The following is a 27,473-nucleotide window of genomic DNA, read 5'->3' on the forward strand; positions in this document are numbered from 1 at the left end:
GTAGTTACAAAATAGCAACAAACTGTACACAAGGCACCACACTCTCCTGGACGAGCTCCCACTTTTGTAACCCGGACTTCCACTGTCTTTCTCGGAATGAGTGTCGTACGATTGTGATAGAGTCTTGTATAGAATTTGTTCACCACGACTATTAGTATTGCTGATGATTATAAGGAAACTTAGTAAAATTTTTAGAATGATTAATCCGGCAATATTGTTACTTGAAAATCAAATTCCAGGCGTGCATTCAAGTTCATTCATTCACTTCGCTGAAGTTCAGTTAATTATACGATCGCTGTTGTCTGTGGCGCTCAGTCTAAAGTCCAGTTGCGATGACAATCTAGATCACACATTAACTTTCCAAGACAGTCCTTCATAGGGTTTTTGTATTCCAACCACAAGCAGCTGTAAGCAATCCGATGGAAACCTGATACCCGAACAACGTCCAGATATAATAGTCCTCCGTAGAAGATCGCGCAAAAATGGGATTTTACACACACAGTTGATAGATAGGTCGTTCGTTGACTTCATGGTAGTAGTCCACACATTTTCCTTCAATGGCACTCTAAGCAGGCAGACATGTAAAAGACCAATAGGCACTTACGTAAGCATGAGCATTTCCTTCTGTTTACACAGTTTCATTCAGGTTGATAGCAAGTAAATCCAGCAAATTGTGTAACGGAAATCTGAAACTACAAATCAAAGAATACATCGTGAGAATCAGAAAAGCAAAATTACAACTCTATAGGAAAACTTACTTTCTTTTATGAAACACAACTGGAATTACACTAACTTTGGAATAGAAACTCAGACACATCTTCACATCAATGTGCAAAAACATATGGTCCGATTGACTCCTTCATTCATGTCAATGTTTAAGCGTGAGGGTGTGTCTCAACTTCTAGGACGTAACGAATTCATTACGTTCGAAACCAAATTAATTCAAACACACATACCTGTAAGCGTAGTCATGTAAGAGACCAACCACGTTGTCTAAGATTTTTTGATCGCTGTAAGACTGGTTATTCTTCCCCTATAATGTGTCCTCACTATAGTGCAGATAGTGCGCTGTTTTCAAGTAGTGGCAGGTATGTAAGGGTGCCGGAAATCGACAAGTGCGGGGCCAAAGTGAGGGCCAGCACAATCAAAGTGCGAGCGAATGTGAGGGCTTGAAGTGAGGGCTCTCACAATCGAAGTGCGAGCAAATGTGAGGGCTTGAAGTGAGGGCTCTCACAATCAAAGTGAGAGCGTATTTGAGGGTTGAGACTTGCGAAAATCAGTACTAAATTCACCTTGATCGAATGAAGATTTGTGATCAAAGTCACTGCTAAAAGCGCGATACGATCTCCACTTGAGTGTAAACGGCGCAGCCCTGTGTATGAGCATGCATGGAGCTACAGCATCGATCGAAGCTTCACGATATGAGCGAACGGCTAATAAAGTACATGACGTCCCTGACGGAAAAACTGTCAAATACTGTAAAAATATGAATGAGGCATTTTGTAATATTACATCGTTGAGTTTCTTTAAGAAAATAATGTCTGGCTGATTTTTAAAATCGGCGACTGACTGATCGAGCAGGGATCGCACATTCAAAGTGCTTGTCAAAGTGAAATCAAACGCTATATGTGCGACAGGCAGAAATATTAAAACATCAGTCATCGCCATGATTAGTTTATACACTGTCAGGACTGAAAAACACTTTCTTGTAAAGCTTTTAAACTTGAGATAAGCCCATCGGGGGATTATCGTTATTGAAATTAATGCCATGACAATAATGACACACGACTGATCACGTCGTTCAAAATCTCAAGTGTCTCTCGACACTCATGAAGGCGCGACTTTGCACAATTTTTAAATAACGGGTATTTATAATCTAGTATCGAAGTTTGACATATCGACAATTTTGGGACTATAGAATCGATACTAGACGATACTAGAATGAACTGCGGTTGTCCCATGGGAAGCCGCGTCTGTGTAACCGCCGATGTTCACCGGCGTTTTGGGGGACTGTAATATCGATACTACACGATACCAGAATAAATTGCTTGGAGCCATGGCACGCCCGGTCTGTTAAATCGACGATATTTACCAGATATTTATCGGCGATTTGGGGATTCTAATATCGATATTAGACGATACTTGAATGTCTTGCCTGTGCCTCGGCATGCCGGATCTGTGAAATCTCCGATATTTACCCTATATTTTTCGGCGATTTGGGGACTCTAATATTGTCGGGAATGGAAATCCGACAGAAATAATGCAAAACAGATAATATATTTCCTGTTTATTATCCAGGGTTCTGTACACATACTAATGACGATTTCACAGCGTCAGTTTATCTATTAGTTTATTTGTTAGTTAAATGAAGCCATAACATGCAAATCTGACCTTTCCGTTGTTTTTTATTTTATGTCGACTTTGACATTTAACTTTGGTCGTAGACCCTCGAGAAAAACTGTGATCTTCATCGTTACCAGAACATTCACCATGACTGGTATCAAAAAACCCTCAAAATTCTGTGTGTCATTACTCGGAACGTGCCTTGCAAGAGCAAAGTGTACATATTCAGAACGTCAGTTTGATCGTTAATGAGATTCAGTGTTAAGTACGAAGTATTGTTGTCGGGGACCGCTTGGCAAATAAACGTAATATATTCAAAGATAGATCGCACAAAAAAAAAAACCCAGCAGTTGCCTGTCCCGTTTTTCTCGAGGGTCTATGGTTTGGTGTATATATAAGCTTAGAAGTTGAACCACGGAATAAAATGTGTGTTGTAGCAGAATTACAGAACACATCGTGTCTGCTTGTCTGTCCATCAGTCACACCAAGACGAATTTCCCTTCGCCACAAATATCGATACTAAACGATACTAGAATGACTTGCCCTGTGCCTTACAGTTCTGGCCAAACCCGACTTCAAAGGACTGACTCTAGCTTCGATACTAGACGATACTGGATTCTGTCAAATCGCAAGTAAATATCCGAATGTATCAGAGATTTCACCACCTCACACTTCTTGCCAAACCCGACTTCCAAGGACTGACTCTAGCTTCGATACTAGATGATACTAGATTTTGTCAAATCGCAAGTAAATAGATATCGGAGATTTCATCACCTTACAGTTCTGGTCAAACCCGACTTCCAAGGACTGACTCTAGCTTCGATACTAGATGATACTAGATTTTGTCAAATCGCAAGTAAATAGATATCGGAGATTTCATCACCTTACAGTTCTGGTCAAACCCGACTTCCAAGGACTGACTCTAGCTTCGATACTAGACAATACTAGATTCTGTCAAATCGCAAGTAAATATCCGATACATATCTAAGATTTTACTACCTTACAGTTCTGGTCAAACCCGACTTCTGAGAAATGACTCTAGCTTCGATACTAGACGATACTAGATTTTGTCAAATCGCAAGTAAATATCCGATATATATCGGAGATTTCACCATCTTACAGTTCTGGCCAAACCCGACTTCCAAGGACTGACTCTAGCTTCGATACTAGACGATACTAGATTTTGTCAAATCGCAAGTAAATATCCGATATATATCGGAGATTTCACCACCTTACAGGTTTGCGTCAGGGTAGCGTCAGGGTTCAGGTGTCCGAATTTAACGTGTTCATCGGGTCGATGGCATGTTCAAGCCGAAAATACCGTGATGTAATATTTTTAGACTCATACTCTCGCCATTGCTGCATTGGTAAGGTTGAAAAAATACGCGGAGTCTTTGAGGTCGGCAGTATTGCTCTGTCTTATTTATTGTTGACAGTACAACCGGCTTATTTTGAATGTCTGAAAATTTTCAACGGTGAGTTTTAGTTACACGTTCAGTATTTTACGCGTGCGCCCCTTCGGAAGCAAAAACTTCCGACTTTTATACAAGCTGATAACTTGCTCCAGACCATGACAATAATTAATTAAGTGTCTAGTTATGACGTTTGACCAATTTCAAGATTAAACTGCAATGATCATTTCGACCACACCCGATATTGACACATGAGAGAGAGAGAGAGAGAGAGAGAGAGAGAGAGAGAGAGAGAGAGAGAGAGAGAGAGAGAGAGAGAGAGAGAGAGAGAGCGCGCGAATGTTACGTATTTTACTGGGAAATAGCCACTGCATTCAGTTGAAATATGTTTCAACACCACCTTCCTTACGATCGACTAAGTCTAGGTTGTTGTAAACGTAAATGCACAAAATGTCTTTGGCATCCTACATGCCTGTCACAGAGTTTATGTTTATCTCAAGGCTGATTCACGATGCATGCATAGGACGGTGATGCATATTCGTTTTACAGCAAGTGATTCGGTCGCGATGTGTTGCTCGCCGATAGATTGCTTGTTCTAATCATCAAGTCGTTGGCTTAAAAGTTCCAGAGCCAGAGATAGCCCTGCGTACGATGCTGTGTGTTCCGCTACAGCTAATAGCCCCGCTCACCACGGAGCTATTAGCTGTAGCGGAACACACAGCATCGTACGCAGGGCTAAGCCAGAGACGGCACAATCATTTCCGCTACAGACAATCAACGTATGAATGTGATGCAATTCAGGTCGCAGAGCTTTCTGATTATATAGTATGAAACAAAGAAGACAGTCAAATTTCTATCTAATGACTGGTCAATCGCTGACTACACAGAGATAGCTATGATTTCTGTGACAATATAATTGACCATGGGATTGATTCAGTGAACAATATTCAAGGGCTCGTTGACCAAAATGGCATTCTTTATTGAGGTAAAATATCCATCATTGTTAACAAAATGTAAAGGTTACAAGCATTCATGACCCCTGATATTCTGATGCAATTGATCTTTTGAAATGATTATCAAACTTTGTGTACAGAGAAAATAAAAAACATACTGTCAGTACAAACGTAAAAAAGAATTTGTCATTTGCTGTTGTCTGATTTCTGAGTTTTAGTAGCTATTGAATTTTTTTTATCCTAAAAAAATCAATCATAGAGAACCAGACAAGTCTCCAAAAATACATTTTCCCATGATCTTACTTTATCTGGTGAACAACAAGCCACTCTAAAATTTCTTCAAAAAAGTTTCCTCTTTCTTCGAAAATTCTCCGGCAAAAACTCCGCATACGACGTCATGTCGGATCAGTATCAGAGTTCACGTGCCCAGGTCGTGAACTGGTTTAACTGAAGTCACATTTATCAGTCGCGCTATAGTCGTAAGCTTACAATGGTACCAGAAGAAGTATCGCTCGCTTGAGTTGCATGTATTTATAATAAAAAGGATATCTGTGATATTTGAAATGCAATGACTAACAAACACGAAAAGGTTAATGAAAAAGACGGAAGTGATGTAATGGGTCATGATCTGTACGCAGGTCATTGTGTACTCGTTCCGCGCTCTGCCGTTCAACTGTTCACAGAGCTGTGTCGCGCCACGACCTTGTTCTGGAGATAGTAAGTTTTTATTCAACGTTGAAAACGACTTTGACTCTCATTTTTCGTATGTCTGAGCCCGAATTTGATCGGTTCAAGGCGCCCCTCACTTCAAGCCCTCACATTCGCTCGCACTTCGATTGTGAGAGCCCTCACTTCAAGCCCTCACATTTGCTCGCACTTCGATTGTGAGAGCACAGTCTTTTGGAGAGCTATTCAGCGCTGGGACTATTCGCCCCATAGACGAGTGTACAGAGGCGAGAAATACCCCAAGTCTGGAAACAGAATGGCTATAAAAACCACGCCATGTCACATTCCGTGTCCGATTTCACTGTGAAAATTAGCAAGTTCATCTATCATGCAACCGTCGATCGTTCCCTATCATTCTAAAATTTCATAACTGATACTTTATATGATTCAAAAACGCTCGTTTCGTGTGATTTTCGGCCGAATTCGACGGACACCTCGCCAAAACCTGGGGGTGAGCAACATTCCGGTCACCTCTTGGGTACCTCCACTTTACTGACGTTGGCGCCGCCTACCCATGAGGGATGACTGGAATGTTGCTCACGCTTATGTTTTGGCCAGGTGTCTCTCGAACTCGGCCGAAAATCACAGGAAATGAGCATTTTGTAAGTAGATGAAGTATCAGGTATGAATTTTCGTGTGATTTTCGGCCAAGTTCAGAAGACACGTCGCCAAAAGATAAGGCATGAAAAACCTTCCAGTCACCCCTCATGGGTACGCGGCGCTAATGTCAGTAAAGTGGAGGTGCCCAACGTCCACTGTGAGGTGACCGGAATGTTGCTCACCCCCAGGTTTTGGCGAGGTGTCCGTCGAATTCGGCCGAAAATCACACGAAACGAGCGTTTTTGAATCATATAAAGTATCAGTTATGAAATTTTAGAATGATAGGGAACGATCGACGGTTGCATGATAGATGAACTTGCTAATTTTCACAGTGAAATCGGACACGGAATGTGACATGGCGTGGTTTTTATAGCCATTCTGTTTCCAGACTTGGGGTATTTCTCGCTTCTGTACACTCGTCTATGGGGCGAATAGTCCCAGCGCTGAATAGCTCTCCAAACGACTGTGGTGAGAGCCCTCACTTCAAGCCCTCACATTTGCTCGCACTTTGATTGTGCTGGCCCTCACTTTGGCCCCGCACTTGTCGATTTCCGGCACCCTTACATACCTCGCAGTGGCCACCAGGAGAGCATTACAATGCATTGTGGGCGAAGACGCTATCAATGAAATTCAATAGTTTTGTCGACGTCGTCATATGCAACAACACATGCCAGACCTAATCACATGACGTAATCAGGGTTACACATATTGAATTTCTGTAATTAGGCTACATATCAGGGTATAATTCTATAGACCTCTGCTACAGTTCGGAACTGAACTAAGGTCAATGCACTAAATTAATTTAGACCTCTGGCATGTGTTGGTATTTTGAAAGTTTGATGAGCAAGACATTCTTATTATTTGCTCATTTGAATATTTAATGAATTTCTGTATTGAACCATATATAAATACTTCACTTACCGATTTCAATCAAACCCTCTGACACACATTAATTAGACATTAATTCTTAGATTGAGTTGTTCTGAAAGTTTTATGTGCTGGGACTTTATATTATTATTATTATTATTATTATTATTATTATTATTATTATTGCTGTTATTGTTATTGTTATTGTTATTACTGTTGATATCATTATTGTGATTCCCATTATTTGCCTACATTTTGAATTTCTGTGATGACTGATTTGAACTTGACCCCTGATATACACTGATTGTGCGTAGCTTTAGTTATGCTGAAAGTTTGATGATGAAAACATTCTAAGAAGACTGGTTAAATACTTATTAATGAATTTCTGAAATTAGATGAATTAATACTAAATGGACTGATTTTAGTGGACCTCTGATATACACGGATTACTGCACATCTTAAGTTATGCGGAAAATTTGATGAGCAAAGCATTCCATATTATTTGTTCATTTGCATATTTATGAATTCATTTTAGGCATTATATCAAATCTACATGCTTCAATTTCAACCCGACCTCAGATATTAATTGTTATACTTAAATATAGTTATGCTGAAAATTCGACGAGCAAGACCTGCTAATTATAAGTTCATTTGCATATTTAGTGAATTTTTGTAATTAGGCTATATATCAATACGGAATGTACCGAAAGTTATCAGATTTCAAGAGTACATTTCTCGCACTTTGACATCTACTGTACATTGGTTTTACATAGATTCAGTCATGCTGCAACTTTGATAAGTGTGGCTCATCATAATTAGCTCATTTACTAATCGGTGGCTTTGATTAATTAGACCAGATATGAAATGTGCATGCACTGAGAATTTCATCGAACTGCTTAGTAAATTTGTCACACATAGTTTTATTTTTGCTGAAGGAGCGTTGTATGCTGATTAATATCTTATTTCCATATTTAATGACATTCTCAAACTACGGCATACCTATATGTCTAAGGTGTTTGCACTGTATGTGATTGAACTTCCAAGTTACATTCGTTGTACTCATATTTTAGTCATGCTTGAAATTTGATGAGTGTGACATTTCATAACTAATTCATCCATATATTTATGAATGACTGTCTGTAATTTGGCCAAATATCAAACTGGAAGACACTAAATTTGAACAGGTTCAACATTAATGAATTGAAACTATACGAACATCTGTATTTTAGTTACTAGTTCAAGCTTGAACACCCTGCTTCTTATTCATTCCTTTTGGCACACGGTGTCCAATTAGAGGCTAATCCACAGGTAATTAGCTGTATCTTTTAGCTCCGCTTCTTGCAATGCAGAACGTATCATATAGGTGGGTGTCCGCCGTGTTCCATAGTGTGTCGTCAGTCGGCTGCGCACTTGCGGTGATGTCCACAAACTTTTAGCTTCTCCTCCGAATAGCTAATCAAATTGTTTTTAAATTTATTGGGTAGGTTCCTTATGATGACCATAATGAGGTTTGACAAAATTGAGTCCAAATTTTTTATCGGTATTTTGGGACTCTTTCTGATTTTTTATCAAAATCTTCTCTGACACCACTTGTCCAATGGCTTTGAAATGATAAACGGGTTGTTTATGGCGATCAGAGTCAGATTTGTATATATTGTGGTAGAAGTTTAATAGTTGCATTTTTTGGGTCAATTTTCCAATTTGTTGACAACAAACCTTCAATGAAACCATTCATCTGCTTATTTGAAGGTAGGCATTTAGGTTGCTGGGGTAACTTTAGTCAGGTTCTTAAAACTATGGTGAAATTCGCATATTGGTATTTTAATTGAGCAATTGTTTCTGTTCATCGTCAGAGAATCTTCTTCTCTGAAAGTGCTGGCTCGATTGGTTTGAACTTGATATTGAGATTCCTTGGATTGCCAAATCGTTGGAATTTTTATTTATTTATATTTTTGTGGGTATGTAAAATGGGTTTGGTTGTGTGGTTTAGTTGGATAAAGGCCAGCGGTAGTTTGGGAAATAGAGCGAAAAGAATATATATATATATATATATATATATATATATATATATATATATATATATATATAACAGAGGGAAAGTCATTCCACAGTGGAGTCCATCAGCAGTTAGCATTGTAAATGGATTATGTACAGTACCTTAGATACTTGTCTTGAACTGTGGTTATATCGTCATCTTGAAATGTAAACAAGACATCTGGCTCAAAATACATTCAAGAAGATTCATTTTATCTCGGAAAGGGTGTTGAGAATGCCGATATACAATTTTACTTTAATGGTCCAAATTTGACTTATTTCAGATTATGCACAGCCTTCACACTTTCTCCACCCTCGCCCCAAAACAACTTAGGTATTTTGGGGAATATATACATTAAAACAGTGTAATAGCTGCAACAGGAATTTTGCTCTGGTATTTTTTTCCTGGTCGACCACCCCTAAAGACACAATGGTCGACCCCTATTTGTCTGGATGTTGACAATACTGAAACAGGTTTCCTAAGAACTTCAAGGTAGATGTCGATGCTTGGACATATTAATCACAAAATATTCGTTTGAAATAACAGTCTTTCGATTCTGATGTGCATTACCTCCCTTTCTCCCTTCCAAGCAAAACACATTCTTCTCGCCTTCCAAAGTTGAATTAAGAAAACAACTCATAGCATGCATCCACGGAGAAATAGCTGGATGAAAGGGTTTGATAGGTTCGGGAAAATGTTTGCATTATCAACTCTCCAACTAGCAAACTTCGATTTAATTTTACTAAGTAATGAATTGATTACGCTGAATTATACATGTTAAGCTATCATTTGTCAGAAGCTTACCGTCACCAGCTATACTGCAAAGTTCAAAAATTAATATGGCGATTATGAAATTTCTTATCTCCACTTGACTTTTACGTCATCGAAACATAGACATATCAGAATTGTCGACAGTTTTTTGTTTTAGAAGACATTTGATGACTGGGCACTCGTTTTATTTCTGTAAGAAGAAAAGTATATTTTTGGCGTAGAAAAGGCAACCAAAATATTGTTTAACCATGGCAACATTGTCTCTTCAAGTTACTCGTATACCGTAATATTGTGTATGTCCATATATGGTCAAAGTAGGCGTGTCAGCCATGTTTACCCAAAGAACGTCAGTAACACTACACGGGGTTGGTGGTGCACTTGTTTTGCATAGCAAACCAAAACACGATTGGAACAAAATTGGGATAATTGGATTGGCGCAATTCCTCAAGAATTTTAGAAATTTATCTAATATTACACCATATTTGCTTACCATCTTTAGAATTTTATTCAAAATTTACGATGCTGTCGAAATATTATGAGTAAGAATCAGTGCATGATAGTATCTAATGCAATATTGTTCAAAACATTTGAACAATATTCATATTTGAATGAAAATATGTGAGCTTGTCTGGAGTTTCTTCATTACTGAAACACTAGCAATAATCTCAGTTTGTCACTTTTCCTCGAACAAAATGAAGCTTTTGGATTGATTTACAGTTAAGTCAGTCAGGGTCATTTAAAATGTGCCCTGACTCAATTTAATGTGTATGAAGCCTTACACTCACGAAAAAAGTCTGGGGCATTTCAAAAGTCCCCTGACTCAAAAGTCGTCAATTAAAGAAATTTTAAGCATTTTGTCTCGATTCTTTGGTACATTTACACAAAAATGAACTTTTCTCATGAAAATGAATCCGATGAAAGAGGTAGGCAATAATCGTTTTGTTTGGTTTGTTCGATGAGAACAGTATTTCAAATTTTACACTATTCTATCATTTTGTCACAGCTGTAAAAATTTCGATTTCGTTACATTTCCCTTAACATTACTCTCATCCAATTTTCCCAAATTAGTTCCAATCGTGTTCCAAGTGAAAACCAGTGGTTGGCCACTATTGCTGCAGATGACAGATTTCCTTTAACAAGACCAATTCAACATGAGAAATGCTCTACGTTATAATCCATCGTCCCGGACATAATGAAGATCTCTGTGGCAAATTCCCTGGAAAACTAAACTCACAATCGCATCGCCCAACACACTGTGATCTCCGAGTTATTTTAAGCTGCTCTCAGAAAGTTTAATCATAAAATAGTTCCAGGAACAAAATGTCCCCTAGGCATTTTACATTGCGGAAAAATCCACTAGGCATTTTAAATGGCGGAAAAATTAACGATAATGACAATACCAATGCCAGCAGGCAATAGTAAGTTGCAATGCCGTACACAAATGACACTTTTTTAAATGTTCCAGCGGCATGAACGACTATGTAGACAATCATAGTCGGCGATATGGATTGACGAGTCTACAACTTTGTCAGGAAAAAAGCAAATACAAATTGCTCTGCCAACAAGTATCATCATGGCCAACAAATGAAAGAAACATGGAATATGGCAAGTAGAAGGCGATGGGACTAGATAGAGGAAATTTGAAGAAAGGAAGAAAGTAAATCCAATCACTTGTGCAAACCTAGAAAAGCACCCAGCTACTTCCTTTTAAAATGTTGTTATTCTGCGGCAAAACCAAACTTACAGAAATAGTTGATGAAAATTTACAATCACAATATATTGTTGAGATCCGCAAATGCAATCAAATGTCTTTAGCTCTAGTTTGCGATAGTAGAGGTTATTTGTGTTATTTCCATAGTGAATTTGGTTTCAAGATGCCGTATTTCACGACCATAGCCTAAAATCCATATCCATTATTACGCAAAATATTTCTAGTTTAATGTCACATTTTCTGTCAAACCATATTTTAACATTCATAACTTTGAACTAATTGCAAAGTCGATGTCAGTTTACGAGACAAGTCGGATAGGAGTTCATTGCGCATTTCGTGTATCGATCCTACAAGTACAGCACGTATCGATTCTTATTGAATCGGGCACATAATCTTGTTTCGAGTCCGACCAAACCAGAGCCGTGACCCATGACTGTTTTTCCATACACTGTGAAGGAAACCTGGAGGAAAAAGAGAAGGATACAGTTGAGTCAGTCCTTTTCGGTCTATTCCCAACTTTAAAGGGATACAGTAGTTGGAACTGCGCTCAAGGGTCGCGTGGAACCCATACGAACAATGGTAAACACTGTATTCAAGGTACAATGAAGGTACAATGGTGATTGATGAAAGTTAAAACATGTCTGTCATAATCTACATTGTATAATTTAAATCTTGTAGCTATGACGATGATGTGCATCTAGGTATCGTGCATGAAATACATTGTTTGTAAACAAGAAACTCGCACAGGCGCAGTTTCCACGACTGTTTCTCTTTAAAAGGGCAAGTACCTGTAACTTTCGATTTTAATTAAGCTTTTGTTCTTCTCCCCATAGTATGTTAAAACATTCACTGTTTGTTTCGTCAACACGGCGTCTATAAGTGTAAAATGCACACAGTCTATTCCGTATTTTAAAGGGCATGTACCTGTAACTTTGATGGTTTCAACCAAGCATTTCTTCTACACGATGAAACACTTACCATTTATTTCATGCGCACAGTGTCTATACGTGTAAAAAGCACTGTTATTGTTTACATGTGAATTCTAGTCCGGACCGGAATCACCGATGCAGTTTACACATGCACAGGTTGAGTTGAAAAAACTGAATAATCTCACCATGCTTTGGGGAGTAGCACAAGAAATTGTGGTTGGTATTTTAAAAAGTGAAACAAATCGTCAAAAGTTACAGCTACTGGCCTTTTAATCCTTTATCTTATTATCAATTAGTTGTCTTGTGACCTCGCGTGAGTTTTGTTCGGATGGACTGCTTTTATTACAGGTAAGGATAAATTTTAAATAAAAAATTGAACAAAATATGTAAACATTAAGTTTTGTAAAGAAAATACTGATTTCAACCGTTCTATGCGCAACGACTGACTCTTTATCTAATTTGCCATAAAAAGTATTCTACTATCGGTAAATGGGCTAGTTTTGTGATTGCTTGTTCTATCATGCGTATTTACCAGACGAGGGCATATCATATAGGGATAAGCTTTGCCGCCATGATGTTGCCTACCTTTATTTTTGAAAGGAAAGTAAAATTTGTATACAAAAAATTGATTCTGATAGTAGATATGTCTATCATCAACATATAGCGCAATAAACGAAAAAGGAACCAAGAATGTTTTCTATTTTAAACAAAGTGACGATAACATAATGTCAGTACTGCAGTTTAAGCGTCAAAATGAGTTCAGGGTGCATTCTTTGCAACCAAGCTTCACGAAATCCGAAAATTTCCCATAAATTCAATTTGATCATGATTTTATATAATCTCCTTTATTCCCAAGCTTATTACGCAACTTTTTTAGGAATGTCTTTAATCTGATGTTGCCTTTTCGTGAATGATGGCCGTCCCGCGGGCGGCCCTCTGGAGGTTGGAGAAAAACAAGTTTATCTCTGCGAGACGTGTCGCACTCTCGCGACAATTTCGATTACACGACTTCTCCGCGTAATTGACTCCAAAACTCGAGGGACTGCTAGGCGAATACTCACGTGCTATCGATACCAGAACAGGATACAGATCTACGACCACCGCGCTCACATTTCGTGACGTGGAACTTTTGGCCAGGTTTCAGTCGGACTGATCGGTTTTCCACGTTGTATCCATATCGCAACTCTGTCAAGAACTGCCGACTGTTGCATACTTCTGTGTACGGCGAGAAACGTTTATGCTAATGGAAAACAAAATATTAAACTGGTCAAAATTCAACAAAATAACTAGAGTTGAATATTATTCAAACAAGTGTTATTCATCCCCTATATTCTTGCAACAATTCATGCTATACATATTGAAAGTGTGTCACCATCTCGTAAACACAGACTTCCTGTACATACTCAGGCGAATAGAAAGTCAATGGCTAATTTCTATACAGGGGCAAGATTATATGGTGTAGTATATTCATCTTCAAGACCGTGATCACACCTACCATGCTGAATTCTTCACTACTGTCGATGATATCTCTCTGGTCTTCATCAAACACACCAGATTTGAGATTTTCTGGTTCGAAGTCAGATTTCTTTGAAGAAAATACAACGCGATCTGACAGTATGGCAGGATGTTCCTCGAGGGTGTCATAGAAGCCGTTAATACTACGCCTCATGTCTTCGGTTTGCATGTCAGTTGACTTTGTACTTCTGCTACTTGTCATGTCTTTGATCACACGTTCAGTTAAATCTGTGCAGATGAAAGAGTAAACGGCCAGAAAAACACACAAAAATGTTAATGTTTCGTTTCTACGTGTGTTTCCTTGATAACTTAGAAACTATACGGCATGGCTTAAATTGAATGAACTTTTATATGCTTCATTTGATAAACTCTTAGTTCAATCCCTTTCTCTAAGTTTTGGAGGGGTTTAGAGACAAAAGACATACATACATACATACATACATACATACATACATACATACATACATACATACAGACAGACAGAGACAGACAGACAGGCAGACAGACAGATAGACAGACAGACAGGTAAAGGCGCCATTAGACTTACCGTTAAGTACTAACTTTAGCATTACATTGTCCAACGGAGAACGTCGATTCATTTTGGTCGAAGACATAGACTGGTTTTGAAAACCGACATCTTTGACAAAAGTGCAGTTAACAAAAAATTAAATAGTCAGCAAAACTCCAAACGCATGACATGCTATGTATTTAAATTTTAAACATGTTCTGTTCATAGAGCTGTTACATTATGCTGAAATCTCGTATGTATTTTTTCCTTTGTCTGACTGCCTCTCCTCACACTTCACGGACTTCGCTTTATCAAGCCAATTTAGTAGGCCTACATATTACACTGAGTTAAGGTAGAATGCGCCTCGAAGACAGATATACGGACTCTTACAAGTCTTTTCTGATATACCACGTGTGGAGGCATTCATTTTAAATCTCCTGGAGTAAGAAAAATATTACTGTCTTAGTTTTCTGAAATTCTCAGTTAGCACTGAGATTGCAACAATTTCGAATTTCAAGTGTCTATAAATGTTACGTGATTTGTTTCTCTAGTACAAAACTCTGCGCCGTGACCCTTGATTTTTATTCTCAGTTTGGTAAGACAATGGTTGAAAATTTCATCAGGGAAGGTTTGAGCGAAAGTCAAAGTAATTCACCTTCGAAACGTATACCACCTTAACAGAACTAAAACAGTAAATTCAGTTAATTGATGCTTAACGGGGTAGAGTCGCGCTACTCATGTAAGTGTATTCAAAGATCTATCATGGTTATACGTGAAATGAAGTAGCGTGATTTCTTCCAAAATGCATTTCATGTCTGGGTGAATGACAATATTACGAGAAAGAAATAACTTACCGTATTCAGTTGGTGCTGTTGACACCAAATCTAAAAAATAAAAACATAAAATGAAGACATGAAAGATAAAAGGTCTCTTTGATCTTATCATGAAACGTACGGTTCTTTCTCATCTGGAGCCAATATCTAAGTTAAATGTTACTAAATCTAATCCTAGTGACGAGAAAGAGTGTCACTTTTAGGATTCGCTGTAAACAATGGAAATCTTTAAAAAATGTTATAAGTGTTGATATGAATGATCTGGCCAAAACATATGCAAAAATCAGGAAATTGACAATACTTTTAATTTTGAGTAGACCTCCACCTTAATAGATGAAGATGTTCGTTCAAAGGGCCAGTAGCTGTAAATTTTGATGATTTGTTTCGCAACTACAGTTCTACTCTCCAAAGCATATTTAGATATGTAGTATTCAGCTTGTCAACCCAGTATGTAAGTATTTAGACTGCAACTTTATTCTTGACAAGAGAATTCTGGTCCGGACAAGAATTCAAACAACAAGATAGAACGTGTAAATCAAGAACGGTACAATGTTACTTTATTTAAAGAGACAGTAGCTATAATTTTTTACGATTCTTTTACTTTTTGTTTTTAATATCAACTACTGCCTACAGTGTGTTGAAATATTTATTTAGCTTGTCAACACAGTGTATGTGTATAATGTACTGTTAACACGATTGGAACTAATTTGGGATAATTGGATCTTCATATTTTTCAAATTTCTCAAAAGTGTTAGGTGCCATAAAGCTGAATGTTGCAATATTACAAACTACTCATAAAAACAGGTATTTAACTTAGAGAAAAACAAATGAGCTTACATGCTTCAACACACTGTAGGCAGTAGTTGAAATTAAAAACAAAAAGTAAAAGAATCGTAAAAAATTACAGCTACTGTCTCTTGAAATAAAGTAACATTGTACCGTTCTTGATTTGGCCAATAATGAATTGCTCTAGTCATTTCATGATACCGTCATAATCCTCAAAATTGGCACAAAAATTAACATTTCACACTCTCCAACATTTTCGTCCTTGGACACGATAAATCTAGCCGCAATTCCACTAAGTTTGGACTATAACAACACTGGCGCCAAGAAATACCAAAATACCAGCACGGAATCAATAACATGACCTAACTCGTTTACGCATGAAAAATCCGCCCAGTAACACCTCCCTCTCTCTCTCTCTCTCTCTCTCTCTCTCTCTCTCTCTCTCTCTCTCTCTCTCTCTCTCCCTCCCCCCTCTCTCTCTCTCTCTCTCTCTCTCTCTCTCTCTCTCTCTCTCTCTCTCTCTCTCTCATATATTGTGTGTATCTATGTATATATGTATACTCCCGAATTTGTTCTAATCGCGTTCTTCAAAAAATACCGGTAATAATTATTATCATGAAGTCCACAGGAAATTTACAGTAAAATCAACAGTAATAAACTGTCAAAGTTGTGATTTATCCAGATCAATTTTGTTCTCTGAACATTCATACTATTTATCGAAATTGTTAATCTTAGACAGCTGAATGCTGACGTCAGCGTTTTTGTAACGTACACTCGACATTTGTATCTGGGTATCTGAAGCTGTGAACTGTAACTAACCAATCATGGTGATATGGCCAACGACATACTATGAACACTGACTGAACCGGATTTTGCTTCAGGCGATTGGAAATTAAAGCTGATTGTGGCATCAGAATATCACGTGACACGTGTGTACTCTGAAGCCAAGATAATCATTGCAAGTGAAAGGACATGCGTCTGAACGGAAACAAAGGAAGTCCTATCGATGAAAATTATAATGCAGGTTCCAGACGTTATCATTTCATGTCTGCTGGGCCTAGATACGAATAGGTCGGGATTGTTGAAGATGGCAGTATCAAGGCAAAATTCTCGGCTCAAACTTATCAGTTGATTATAAATAATATACTCGTTAGAACAAAACTTGCGCATAGTATTTACATGTCCCAAAGTATTCAAATTTTCGAAAAAATTGTAGCATCTTTTACACGAGACGATTAATTGTATATATTATGTCAACTCGATATACTGATTTTATACACGATTGGATCTAATTTGGGATAATTGGATTTTCATATTTTTCAAATTTCACAAAAATGTTAGGTGTCGTATAGCTGAATGTCGCAATAATACAAATTACCCATAAAAACAAGTGTGTAATGTAAAAATAAAAGCAGATGAGATCACATTTGTAGATGAAATCGACATTCTTCACCATCCAATCCCAATTAGTTCCAATAGTGTTCTTTATTGATTTGTATACCTTTCAGGTGGCACCAAGTACAATTTTTTATATTGATCTGTCGAGTCTTGTTGATTTATTCCTTTAATCTTAGTTTAGTTTCGACAATGTTGATCAGATAAATCCATGCCTAATCCCCACGAAACATCCCCGACATTCCCGTGTTTCGTGGTTTTCCACTATGACTTCCTTTGTAGGCATTACTGAGAAGATGACAGTTTCTGTCTTACACAGTTTTACTAAATATTTGAAGATCACACTTTTTAAAATGCATAGTTTCTGAACAAAGAATTAATTAGGCAAGGTAATATTACAGAATTGTTCCCTTAAGTGATCGCACCTGGCAATATTGACCTCTTTCCTCTGCTAGTTTTCATCTGGCTCAATATTTAATTTCTTTTCCGGAATTTGGTTCTGTTTGTAAGACACAGTTTATGCCCCGTCTCAAAAATCACCACTGCTTGAAAACACACAGGAGTAGACATGATTGTCTATGTAGGATGACCACATACAGAGGTTCCTTTTGTTTCAGATGGTTTGAAGAAGCGTTTTGAAATCTTTCTAAAACAATTTGGATTTCCATGACGTCACACAATACATGCGCAGATCCGCGGTGCACCCTACACATTGTCACATTACTTCGTATTCGCTTGCAAAATAAATAAAAAACAGTATTTTCATTTAATATTCCACTATCAACCGTTGCTTAGGAATTTCAAGAAATGGGTATAACGTTTATCGTTTTCCCCATTTCATGAAATCGTACGTATTTTTGTTGTAACAATTTTAATGTTTACTTCTTTTTCATCATACAATTACGCCTTAAATATCCTGATATCTTGGAAATCTACATATTCATCGAATATATTATTAGATCTAAGAAATAAACAATAAAAAAATAAAAAATAGTAAGTACTCGCTTCTACAGTCCTACGGCAGAAATCCAAGACAAACGTTTATTCCAAGAGCGCGGGACGTCTTCCCTGTCTTCGGTAAAATTTAAAATTGTTGTTTCGGTACTTCACATTGATATTCGCGGAATATTGAAACTATAACATATGTTTTATTTAATAGTCAGTTTTTTCAAAATGTGCATTCTTTCTTATAAATTTGTTCTCAATATGAAAGTAATCGACAAAATGCATCATGTTGTTTTAAACCTGATTAAAATCTCGTCCGAGATGCCCATGATTATTCCGGTTGTGTTGAAATGCAGGAAACGTTCGCTAAGTAAACAAATAATCCAAAATCTGCTGAAAATCTCACGTTGTGACTATAGGAAGGAAAGTAATAAATGTACATGTAATTAGCGGTATTCTCCTGCATCGCCATTTGAAATTTTTCGTATATTAAGGAAGAAGAAACTATTTCATAGTTTCGACAATGCACATGATCAATCGACAACCACAGCTGCATGATGGTCATGATATATTGGCCCGACTACCAAACACAGAGAAACTGTTTCATTGGGGTAAAATGTCTCTCTTACATTTTGAATCAAACATTTACATAAGGGCCTAAAGAGGTTGTAAAAACGTATTTACTGGTTATATTGTCTTCTGCAGAAGACTCTGACTGTCATAATTCTGTTTGAACACACACTTCATTAAGCATGGTCGCTCTTTCTACTCCTAAATAAAGAGGTTTAGTACAGGCACGTCAATTGTACAACCAAACGTTTTATTTTTGAAGGCAGCAAAAATGTCGAACTACACAGAAAATCGAAATTTTACGAAATCGGGTACAAAACGGTAAAAATAGTGGATAATTTAGTTGAAGATTTCCGCGGATAATTTTGTTGATGAGGGATACTACCCTTGATTAGTTATGAGTCGCACATACTAGTATATCATTTGCAAGAAAATAGCGTTGTCATGTGGCCAATATCCTGAAACTTTCAAAAAAAAAAGGCTCGGGAACATAAGTTTGTAGTTCAGTATGCATGCTTTGTTTTCAGAGATTTTGACCAGTTCATGACATATATGCACGAGCGATAGCGAGAGCATAATGAACTGGTCAAAATCGAGTGGTATACTGTTGCTGGGTGTGATTTATTGCTAGTATATCATAACATTATATTGAAATTCTGGCATGGAACGTCAAAAACGGATTTTTACTCAAGCTGAGAGCTCGTGAGTATGCCAGCCGTGGTATATCGCCAATATACCACGGTTCTTTTCATGTACTCTCGACCAATCAGATCGCTGTATTTGGGACATCGATATACAGGTATGATATAATTTTCCTTGTTTCCAGAACTTTCCGCTAAGAAGAAGCGAGAATTTTATTACTTGTAAACTCACCACTTCAAGCCTGGTATGTATCATTATATCATACCAGTATATTGACGGCACAAATACAGTGATCTGATTGGTTGAGACTTGAAAAAGAACCATGGTATATTGGCGATATACCACGGCTGGCGCACGCGCGAGCTCTCGGCTAGAACAAAAATGACGTTCCATGCCAGAATTTCAATATAATGTTATGATATAATAGCTATAAATCACACCCGGCGACGGTATACCACGAGATTTTGACCAGTTCATTTCACTTATGCACGAGCGATAGTGAGTGCATATATGTCGTCTCTTCACTTTTACCACTTCTATAAGCAATTACAGAAAAATACAATACTTTCTATTTTGGATATCTTAACGATCGACTGTAACCTGCCTGTTTCCAGCATGAAAATATATTAAGGTCGTGCCTGATATGACGGACAGTTCATTGGCGACGAATAAATGAAAAGTGTATTAGGTAATTAAAGTACCTTACCTATTTGTAAAGTCAGAATAACTGTACAGGAAGCCAGTAAAACGCAACTTCGCCAACAGTCCATACTCAGCAAGACAAAATGAAATGAAATCTACTGTCAACCAAGTCTGACTTAAATACCGTCGCCGTGTTCTCAGGAAGGCGTATTTGCATACAGTTTGATTTTGTATGCGATCAGTTTATGTACACATAAGTTGTGACTAGGACTTCGCTGTTTGTGGGCGTTTCAATGTATTCTTCCGGTTGACGGCAGTAACTCTTCCTCTGAAGATCACGTTCTCTCCAAAAGCCATCGATAAGAAGTGTTGCTTTTCCATTTACAAGAACAAATTGATTTTAATTAGAGATTGCAATCGGAGATTGCGATATGATAGAAGAGGTGTCCTTACCGCTGCCCTTGAGAGATATCACGTGACTACAACACATGAGGCATTACTAATGTGTTTGTCCTTCTGCTACACTTTAGTGATTCAAGTATGTCCATCACCTGTTTGAGTTTGGACTTTTTGTGCGGAATTATATTTAACCCGAAAGTGAAAGTATACGTTTGTAGAACGAATGGATACAACCCTTAATTTCAACACATAAAATATTTTGCTTGAAAAAACTTTGAAGTAATGTATTCATAAATTTGGAATAAATCTGTTGAAAATGTTGACATGTTTGGGCATTCGGGGTTATAGGCAAACTTGTCCACCGTTGCTGTTTGTCGGATTATATGCTAAACAGGCGGAAAACATTCTTATTTTTCGGACTCATCAGTCTTGTACTAGCATCACAGAAATTATATATGTTTTTGTCAGATCTTATAGAAGTTTCTAGAAAGTAGTCACAGAATTTAAGACTTCTTTTTAGATATCTGTTGACAACGTTTGTGAGTCTTCAATATTGCAAATTAGCCCTTACGTGCATACGAATGATATTGTGCAGAGATTAGGCGCATGAGTTACTCGATGATAAAATATGAACGAGTAAAATGACATCATCATTAAGTAAAACAGATATTTAATGTCGGGTAATTTTCGCAAATCATCAACATCATTTTTCTCTCCAACGAAAGGAAAATCTGTTAACCCTGTTGTGCATTTTGAAATGAATTTCACATAAGAAAGTGTAATAAGAAAATAATATCCGTTGAATACACGATCCCTTTCTGAAATCGGCTAGGTTGCCACGGGATAACAGCAGCGGTAGGGGGAATTAAGTGAATTAATGAATGGATGAACGAACGAATTAAATGAATGATGGCGAGACCGAGGACGATCATATGTTGATGATGACGACTAAGACGATGACCTCGATGATAATGTCAAATCGAATAACATTCCCTCACAAACACTTGAACAGAAATGAGTGGCAGGGATGAGAAATTGCCATTTTCTCATCAATGGTGAGACTCTGCTGTCATTTCTACGGCGACCAGGTGAGAGAAGTTCTGTTTTGCACCAATATGTGGTGAACACTATTTGTCAGCCAGACTCTCACCGGAAACACGGACAATTCTCGTTAGCTGTGGTCCCTTTGAGTCTCATCACTGACCAGTAAAAAATCCCCATCTCATTGATGAACAGCAAGCTGAAGAGTCTATCTTTGAAAGAGTCTACAGAAGTTTAATCAACATTTTCCTTTAGAAAACTAAATTGCTGTAATTCGAGTCAGTTTCGGATTAGACTAAATAAAAGTACACATTTCTAGCTGAATTTGTTGTTGAACACCCATCGCAATACCAAGAAGGATCAATCAATTAAAAATTCATCATCATTTACATTAGCATTTTCGTATTATTTTCTGATGATTTTGAACAAAATTATTTAAAAGCAATTCTGACAATTTGCCAAATACCCCACCTTTTATCACATGAACACGATTGGAACTAATTTTGGAAAATTGGATCTTATAGCAGTTCAAACTTATCAAAATCGTTAGGTGCCCTGTAGATGAAAGTTGCAATGTTACACGTTACCTGCAAAAAGAAGTGCATTGCAGAAAAAAAGAAAAAAAGGAAGAAAAGCAAATGACCTTACAATTGCTGATTAATCAAACATAAGTTTGCTGTCCGATTGCCAAAATTAGTTCCAATCGTGTTTGTGGCACTTGAAAGGTGCTTACAAAACCTTACAAATGCAAGTATAACAGTAAATATAGAAACCGAATACTTCAGAGTGAAAAGTTGAACCATACCATACATCGGACGCAAGGTAAAAAGAAATCCTATTTTCAATACTGTCACAGTGTCAGTACCAAAAGGCTTTTTAACATTTTCCAGAATTGATTGGCCACGAAAACCTTTCCACCAAAAACAAATAATTTTAATTGTTGTATAAACAACAAAGAAATAAAGCCTAGCTCTCTTTTCACTGAAATCGAATTTGTAAATTATTGTCAATTTTGTGATATAGGTTGGACGCTAGTTATACGATCATTATTGATATGTATTGATAGAATATCAACGGTCAAGAACAAAGATCTTGACCCGGTATTTTTTTCATTTTCGGTCCACGTGACCACAACTCCCTCCATCAACTGACATTTTCAATCTTCAGTCGACACATCGACTGAATCTTCTTTGGTCATAAATTAGTGACGTAATGTAAATCTAGCTCACGAATAAAATTAACATGAGAGAAAATGCCGAGAGAGTTTGACCGGTTGACCTCGCTGTTAATTTTATGCAGGAAATTACAATAACAATGCTTGGTCGAATGACGTATTGCCTTGAGGGCGGGATAGCCAGTGGTATAGGGGGAGGAGTACCTTCAAGATAGTGATAAGTGGTGCGGATTACCGTCGCCTAGGTGTCTGGCGTATACGCGTGCCAAAAGACACCTATGGTTGATTTTCGGTTGACCAGTCTGATGGCACAGTTGCAAATACCTGGACTGAACTATTCTGTATTTTGTAGGTGTCGTTGGCACTTTGACAATAAAAGTAAAGATGCACACATTTTTTTTCAATTACTGTTTGTCAGTGATTTTATATGGCAAGAGCCATCTTCGGCATCCAAAAACATTTTTTGGCTTTTTATGTCTACCCGTTTTGTTAATGTTGTTGATGATGATTTATTGTTGGTGGTAGCGGTGGCGGTATTGCTGTTTTTATCCCTGAAGTTATTGGTTTTATAGTTCTGGTGTCAAACTTCGAATAAATTGCCAAGTACCTTGACCAAAACCTAAGTGCCCGCTATTGATATGCGTCATAAGGTAACAAGTGAGAACGGCCCCACGCCTCGTCCGAGAAAACGGCCCCGCGGCAGCACGTGAATCGTCGCGATGACAAAGCCTGCTTGTACCAGGCAAACGAATTTCAATAAAACAGTAATAGCAAAAAGCGAAGCCGTAGCTGCACAGACTATATTCTGTGTTCGATGACAAGAAAGTAATCAATCGAGTATGCAAAATACACGTGTAGCTTAGTTTTAACAGCGATCCCTGGCGACAGGGCTCTGGTGCGGAGACACAAAGCTCGCTTTGGTTTACTTGATCTAGCGTCTTTCCCCGCTGTGCCACCCACATAAAATATAATTATTAAGATGAATGTTTGGATACAAATCTAAGTTTTCAAGGGTCGGATGGGAGGCTTTCATTTCGTAGTGAGGCGGGTTAAGTTGCGTTGCCAAACTTATTGTGAGGCCGTTTTTGGTGTGTGGCCGTCCCCGTCTCGGGGCTGTTCTCGGAGCGGGGACGTTTTCTCTGGTTTTCCGTCATACTAGCATTGAATGTTGAAGGCCTGCTAAAAGTACTCGTGACAAATCTCTAACTAATAGAAACAATTATCATCTTGTCGTTTATTGCCAAATAATATTTAGCATTTGTCTGCAGGGGCAGTATGGATGTTCAGATGCGAGTTAAAATTTGTAAGATCGGGGTTGAAAAGTAGTAGGCCTTAGGAGATAGGTGTCTTTAATCAGAATTTTATATCGAACAGTATTCAAAGAAACAGTCCTACTAATTACTGCCGTCCCTGCCCGTCATTCTTCTAGCAATGCTCGTCACGAAATTGGCCTTTTCAATACAGTAATAGGTCGATATCTTAATATTCCACAACATTTGTTTGTGATATAAACTTATAAAATCATAGTCCAGGGCCCCCAAACCGCCGATCGATTTACGACCCGATAGTTATGCCGCTGACGCTGATATTCACCGTTGGTTGCCTGTGTGTGCGTACATGGACAGTCTGCATAGCCCTTGAATGTGGTCTCGGTTTTGATCAAACTTACAATTAAGGAGTATATATCAAAACAGATAAATGATTTATGTTTTCACATGGATTCACAAAAAGTTTCGCCCCGGTGTTCATTTTTGGCCCTGGAATTCCATCTACACACCCTTTGCAGAGTAGTAAGCTTAAGCAAGTAAACATGGATGCGCCGGTGCGATTCAACGATCAACCTGTATATCGGATCGAAAGTCAAAAATTTTACTGCTCGGACTATGATTTTACAAGTGTATATAGAAAGTATAAGGCGCGGGATATTATATATTGACTGATTACTGTAGCTATGATAGGCTACATTCAGGACGGGCAGCGACGGGCAGTAATTAGTAGGCAAAACAGGTGGTTTTCACCGTGGGCAGAACTCGGTGCAATGATACTGAACATTAATAGTAAGCCCGTCACCTTGAAGGTAATACTGTAAGTGAAACAAGGACTTCAAACGCACGATGATACAAACATGGATGTAAAAAATAGAACGACACCACAAGTGAAACGTACACATAGAAACACACGCGTTCCTACGTTGTGCCCACCCGGGCCACGCGTTAAAATATGACTGATACTGCTGGATAGTGTTAATTGGGTCGATAAACAGTCAATTAATAGTTTAATTGACTACCTGGGTGATTGGCAGGTCGTGTCCAACGACGCATATGCAAAGCTGGCCAAAAGACAAAAGCCCCCAAAGTTATTGACAGCTGGCCAGGGGTCACCATGAATACGTAATGAAGCTTCACTACGCAGAAACTGCGTAGTCAAGCCCTTCTTAATCGGTCAAACTCTCTCGGCATTTTCCGGCATGAACTTAGAGTGTTGCCCAGGTCTTTGCAGACATCAATTTATGAAGTATTCAAAATATGGACCCAAACAAACAGCTAAAAAAGCAATTCTTGCGGCTTACGAAGACCGCAACCATCTTCAGAATTGTTTTAGACTGTGATCGCCTTGCCATTTGAGATGATGATTGTTGAGTTTCTCATTGCCATAAATTATAGTCAATGTATTTTCTGTGATACACCGTAACGAAAGGAACTAATCCGCCTTTTTATTCTACCACTCCCTAAAAAGTCTAGGTAGTTTGTCTGATGAGTCTTGAATACTTTTTCTTAATAGCTGACATTGTTCTCGTTAGCGTCTGGTCATTTATGACGGAACACAAAATATATAGATTTGGGCCGTTCTTCACCCATTGAGAATAACACTAATTTGCACCGGTTTTAAGGGATGGCTACTGTCTCAAAGACATTCTTCAATTATTTTCGTTCTGGTGAATAGTTATTACTATTAAAATATAAATAACGATTCTCTACAATTACGGTGCTCGCTACACAGTAATCACGTCTTCACACGTGCACTTGAACATTTCCGATCGTATCCGATTTCGATCGGCTATCATTGGCATGCAATTTGTGAGTCGATCCATGCATGGGCCACAGATAAAACGGTCGCACAACTGCTGATGATTATAATATATTTTGAGCTCTCCTCCGATCTCTTTCGAAATCAACTTGGTCGACCTTGGATCGAGGTCCGACTCTGAGAGAGTGGTTTGGCTTGCTGACCGTTTCACCCTCCCATGTATTTGTCTGCACCAATTGATAGTTAATTGAGCAGGAATTGTGAGCTGTTCTAGCTTTCATTTTGCGTTTTGTGTTTCATTTACCGTTTTGTTTCAAACAGAAAAATAAACAATGTATTCGTAAACAAACACAAAACAAGCAAACCACAGAAAACCTCGGAGCCTGAGCTCACTGTGGTCAGTATATTTAATTATGTCAGACTGTTTTGTATAAGATCTAAGGTGGTGCTTAGAACCGGACAACTTTGTGTCAGCTTCAGTGACCTAAAGTACTACAAATCAAGACCGCTACTCTTGAACTCGTATTTCACTTTCACGTGATAATAAGTGATTCCGAACGGCTATTGTTGTTTTCGATCAAAAAATAAACCATTGCACTACATTGTGCAACTTGTTCACTGAACTTCTCTACTATTTGTCTGTCTTTACGGCCAACCGTATTCTACTACGGACTGTGTTAGTTTCATTATTTTATTCTAATATGGTATGTGGGCGTAATTTCATTTTAAGTGTGATTATTTAACTTTACTCTTTTTAATATTTTGTCATCAGTTTTTAATGGATCAAAGAATTGAAAAATCCTTATCAAGGGTACGACATAATAAAAACTTGTTCTCTGGGTGTATGCCAACCACCTATTTATTTGTCTATCTATTTAAAAAAAATCTAATAAGTAATTTCATCTGAGAGTGAATTCCTTGGACTCACATCTCGACCATGTCAGTTCAAGTTTTGTCTGAATGGTAATGATAACATGAATGTTACTCTCCTTCCTAATCATGACCCAACACCAATACCTCCTTTTAAAGAACGGGCAAACACACACACACACACACATTACACACACACACACACACACACACACACACACCAAAACATCTATCCATTCCGAAATCAAGCCAATTTTATTTAGATGGGTTTCAGAATTATGAGCGCAAGACAGAAGGGGAGTATTTGAACGCCTTTTATTACTATTTTTTCATTTTATTTTGGACTAAATCTATCCGTACATCTCTGATTTCACAGAACAGAAAATCACATAAAACATATTTCTTATTAGTGAATATTGTGTTGGTAGAGAATAATCAAAGGTACAGAGAATCGGTCACCAATTTACAAACGATATCCACAATATAGATCGGTACCTTACGAAAAATCAACTCCAGAGTGACCAATCATGATGTACTCGATCAAATGCTTTAGATGCATCCAAGAAAATTAGTGACATTTCTTCCATGTTTCCGATGATAGTAATTGATTTCTTCTAATGAAAAGAAACATCTCAGTTGAATGTCCTTTCTTGAAGTCAAACTGCTATGGCAAGGTTTCCAGCAAAAGAATTTTGAGTTTTAAAAATGAGAGGATTTTTTAGCTTCTCCTGCTACCTCACCTCCACATCAAGAGGTGTTTGTGAATGCAGCCTTATGGT

The 27,473-nt window shown here is 37.9% G+C and overlaps 1 protein-coding gene across 1 annotated transcript; it reads right to left on the reverse strand.

Annotated features, from left to right (window-relative positions):
- Positions 1-10,962: 10,962 nt before the first annotated feature.
- Positions 10,963-20,440, reverse strand: LOC139132629 (uncharacterized). Its single transcript, XM_070698900.1, has 6 exons — positions 20,248-20,440; positions 15,225-15,254; positions 14,410-14,499; positions 13,843-14,090; positions 13,409-13,587; positions 10,963-11,879 (listed from the first exon to the last, which is right to left on the reverse strand). The coding sequence occupies exons 1-6, from the start codon at positions 20,309-20,311 to the stop codon at positions 11,741-11,743; spliced, it is 750 nt and encodes a 249-aa protein (XP_070555001.1). The 5' UTR covers positions 20,312-20,440; the 3' UTR covers positions 10,963-11,740.
- Positions 20,441-27,473: the final 7,033 nt, after the last annotated feature.

Source organism: Ptychodera flava, chromosome 5, assembly GCF_041260155.1.
Source record: "Ptychodera flava strain L36383 chromosome 5, AS_Pfla_20210202, whole genome shotgun sequence".
Lineage (NCBI taxonomy): Eukaryota > Metazoa > Hemichordata > Enteropneusta > Ptychoderidae > Ptychodera > Ptychodera flava.